Source organism: Panthera pardus, unplaced genomic scaffold, assembly GCF_024362965.1.
Source record: "Panthera pardus isolate Hobbes unplaced genomic scaffold, ASM2436296v1 HiC_scaffold_12, whole genome shotgun sequence".
NCBI classification, from domain to species: domain Eukaryota; kingdom Metazoa; phylum Chordata; class Mammalia; order Carnivora; family Felidae; genus Panthera; species Panthera pardus.
In genome coordinates, this window is record NW_026526677.1 from 75,596,230 (window position 1) to 75,598,914 (window position 2,685).

Here is a 2,685-nt window from a genome sequence, read left to right on the forward strand (position 1 = left end):
TTTTTTTAAAAAGCCTCTTTCATATTGACTGAAATGGAAGAATGGATTTAAATAGTCAAATTACTGGTGTGAAAGAGAAGTGGTAATAAGGAAGTGTAGTATCATAAGAACATGATTATTGATTCGGTTGGTAATACATAATCAGTATTTCAGCCTTTCTCTTGTTTTCCGTCAGAACTCTGATTCTTCATGGGAAAGCCACCGTACTACCGTTTCTTCCAAAAGTACAGCTTCCTTTACAGCGCTGAGAACCAGCCTGAATCCTTCTAACACAAGCCCGAACCAGCAACCTGACCCTCACTTGGCTCATGCTGCAGCTCAGATTTTTGCTACAGAAAACATTACTGAGGGTGTGTATGATTTAAGTTAGAAAAAGTTAAAGAAACTCCAATGCTTTTTCCATGGTTTACATCCATTTTCTTTGGAAACTGTGCCTGGCAGGTCTTGGTATGTCTCCACTCCTGCGCTCGCCAATCCCCAGTGTTACAACTTCTGTTTCTCTGTGTGTCCGTTTAAGTAACAGGAGTAATAATGCTCAGTTTGCATTTTTACAGTACGGAATTTGATAAAAGCAAAAGCACTGCCTCTTGTTCCTCAACTTCCTTACCTCAGCCCTTCCAGTTAACAGTTTAAGTATCCTTATAAAACTTTTTATACAGGCCAGTAAAGCTTCCCGGTTAAGTGTCTTACCCTTAATTTCAGCTCAGGTCATGACCTTACGGTCATGAGACAGAGCCCTGTGTGGAGCCTGCTTAAGATTCTCACTCTGTCTCTGTCGGTCTCTTCTCCTTCCCTCTTTCCCTTTGCCCCTCTTCCCTGCTCACGCTTTTGTTCTTTCAAAAAAAAAATACTTCTTGTACAAATTTTGTGTATACACACATATGCACACCTTTTTATATATGAGGTACATATGTGCGCATTTAGTCTGTTATTAAAATCGGTATTCTCTCTTAATGAGGGAAAAGTCCTCAGCGTATCTAATAACCATATTTTCTTTATTAGACTAGGAGAAAATACATGGTATGAGCAGTGGAGTTATTAAAAATCACTGTGACCATCCTTTCGTTCTCTATTCATGTATACATACATCAGCTTTCACTCCCCAAGTAGTAGGAAGTAAGCTGAATTCATTATTTACTCAAACTGTTATCCAGGTTTTACAACATGTAATTATGGTTAACTTATTTCTTACAGGCTCTGAACAGTCTTTTCAACAGCTTCTGCCAGAATTTTCTTCACAGGAGGGGAGCCAGCATGTTGATCTACCAAGTATTTTTAGCATTGAAGCAAGAGATTCTTTCCAAAGCATGGAAAATCAGAACTACTCTGCACAGACTGAATTACAAAATAGGAAAAAAAGTGTTCCTTTCCAGCTCTCTGTAGGAAATTTACAAAATTCAGGCTTCAGGTCATCTGATGAGGCGAATGTATTTCATCACTTAAATCTACAGCATAGCACTCCCTGTGGTTCTACCTCTAGTGAATGCTCAATAAAAGCCCAACCAGAAGGCAGAGAAGAAACACTGGGCTCTAAAAAACGATCAGAAAGAGGGATTGATACAATGTTACAAAGTCAAGGACTCAATGGAGACAAAAAGGAAACCTGTGGGGTTTTAAATATAAATTCACAAGTAGAGGAAATCGATTCACAGTTGTGTCTGAGAACAGTGGGGATGGGAACTTCAGTTCAAGCACCATATTCTGTTCAGAATGAAAAGTATTTTGAGAATTCAGCTAAAGCAGAAACTCCAGAAATCCTAAGAAACCTCTCTCAACTAGCACAGTCAGAGCTCTTTTTAAGTTCTGGATCATTACAGAGCTCTATTCCAATGTGGGTAAGTGAAATCTGTGTTGTGTGGAAATAAATTCATTTCCAAGTAAGACTTTTGAAACAAATTTAGAAGCAACAAAGCTACTTAACATTCCTGAGCTAGTCAATCATGTAATCATTGGAAATTTCCACTGAAATGAGCAAACTCCCAAATTTCAAGTTTTTTTTTTTTGAAGTTTGAGAGTGAGAGGGCACATAGGGGGAGGGGCAGAGAGGAAAACGACAGAGCATTCCAAGCAGGTTCTGAGCTCAAGTTTTAAGCTGACCTTTAAATTTTACAACTGGTCTGCTCCCAATCGACATATCCCCTCTCATTTCCCTGAGGAATAGCTTGGCCTATGCTTCAGCACTTTCAGTGTGGAATTTCTTGGCACTGCATTGTATTAATCTGCTTGGTTTCAACTCTGGTCACCTGAGTATTACCTTTCAGTATCGTCCTTCCACAGATGAACATGTAATACAGACTGAGAGCAAGAGTGACATCTAGGTCACAGATATTTTGCTCCTTTTGGGGTGTTCTTTTGCAGATTCTTACTCAGTAGTTGGATACTTCCCTCTAAAGATGTAGTTTGAGAACAGTCCACTAGCTCCTGCTCCTTTAGATAGGTCAGTTACACCCTCAGGTTCTGCACGGCTGCCTGTCAACCTGCATCAGCCCTATAATATAAACACTTGGGCTTATAATTCTTGCAGTAGCTATCTTCAGACATTTTGCCCATCCCCAAAGTCTTCAGTATTTCTAAAAGTGGGTTGGGATGGGGGAGGCACCACATTGTCAATGTACATCACTTTTACATTTTTACTATTTCAAGGCTGTTACTTTGAATATGATTTTTTTCAATTTTATCATACAG

At 39.3% G+C, this 2,685-nt stretch overlaps 1 protein-coding gene across 10 annotated transcripts in view; it reads left to right on the forward strand.

Moving 5' to 3' along the window:
* Nucleotides 1-2,685, forward strand: part of CEP295 (centrosomal protein 295) — a 55,554-nt gene that overhangs the window by 50,714 nt on the left and 2,155 nt on the right. For all 10 annotated transcript variants that reach the window (XM_053900198.1, XM_053900197.1, XM_019450082.2 and 7 more), the window contains 2 exons: nucleotides 176-350; nucleotides 1,195-1,835. In XM_053900198.1, the coding sequence (XP_053756173.1) occupies nucleotides 176-350; nucleotides 1,195-1,835 (816 nt within the window). The remainder of the gene's footprint in view (nucleotides 1-175; nucleotides 351-1,194; nucleotides 1,836-2,685) is intronic.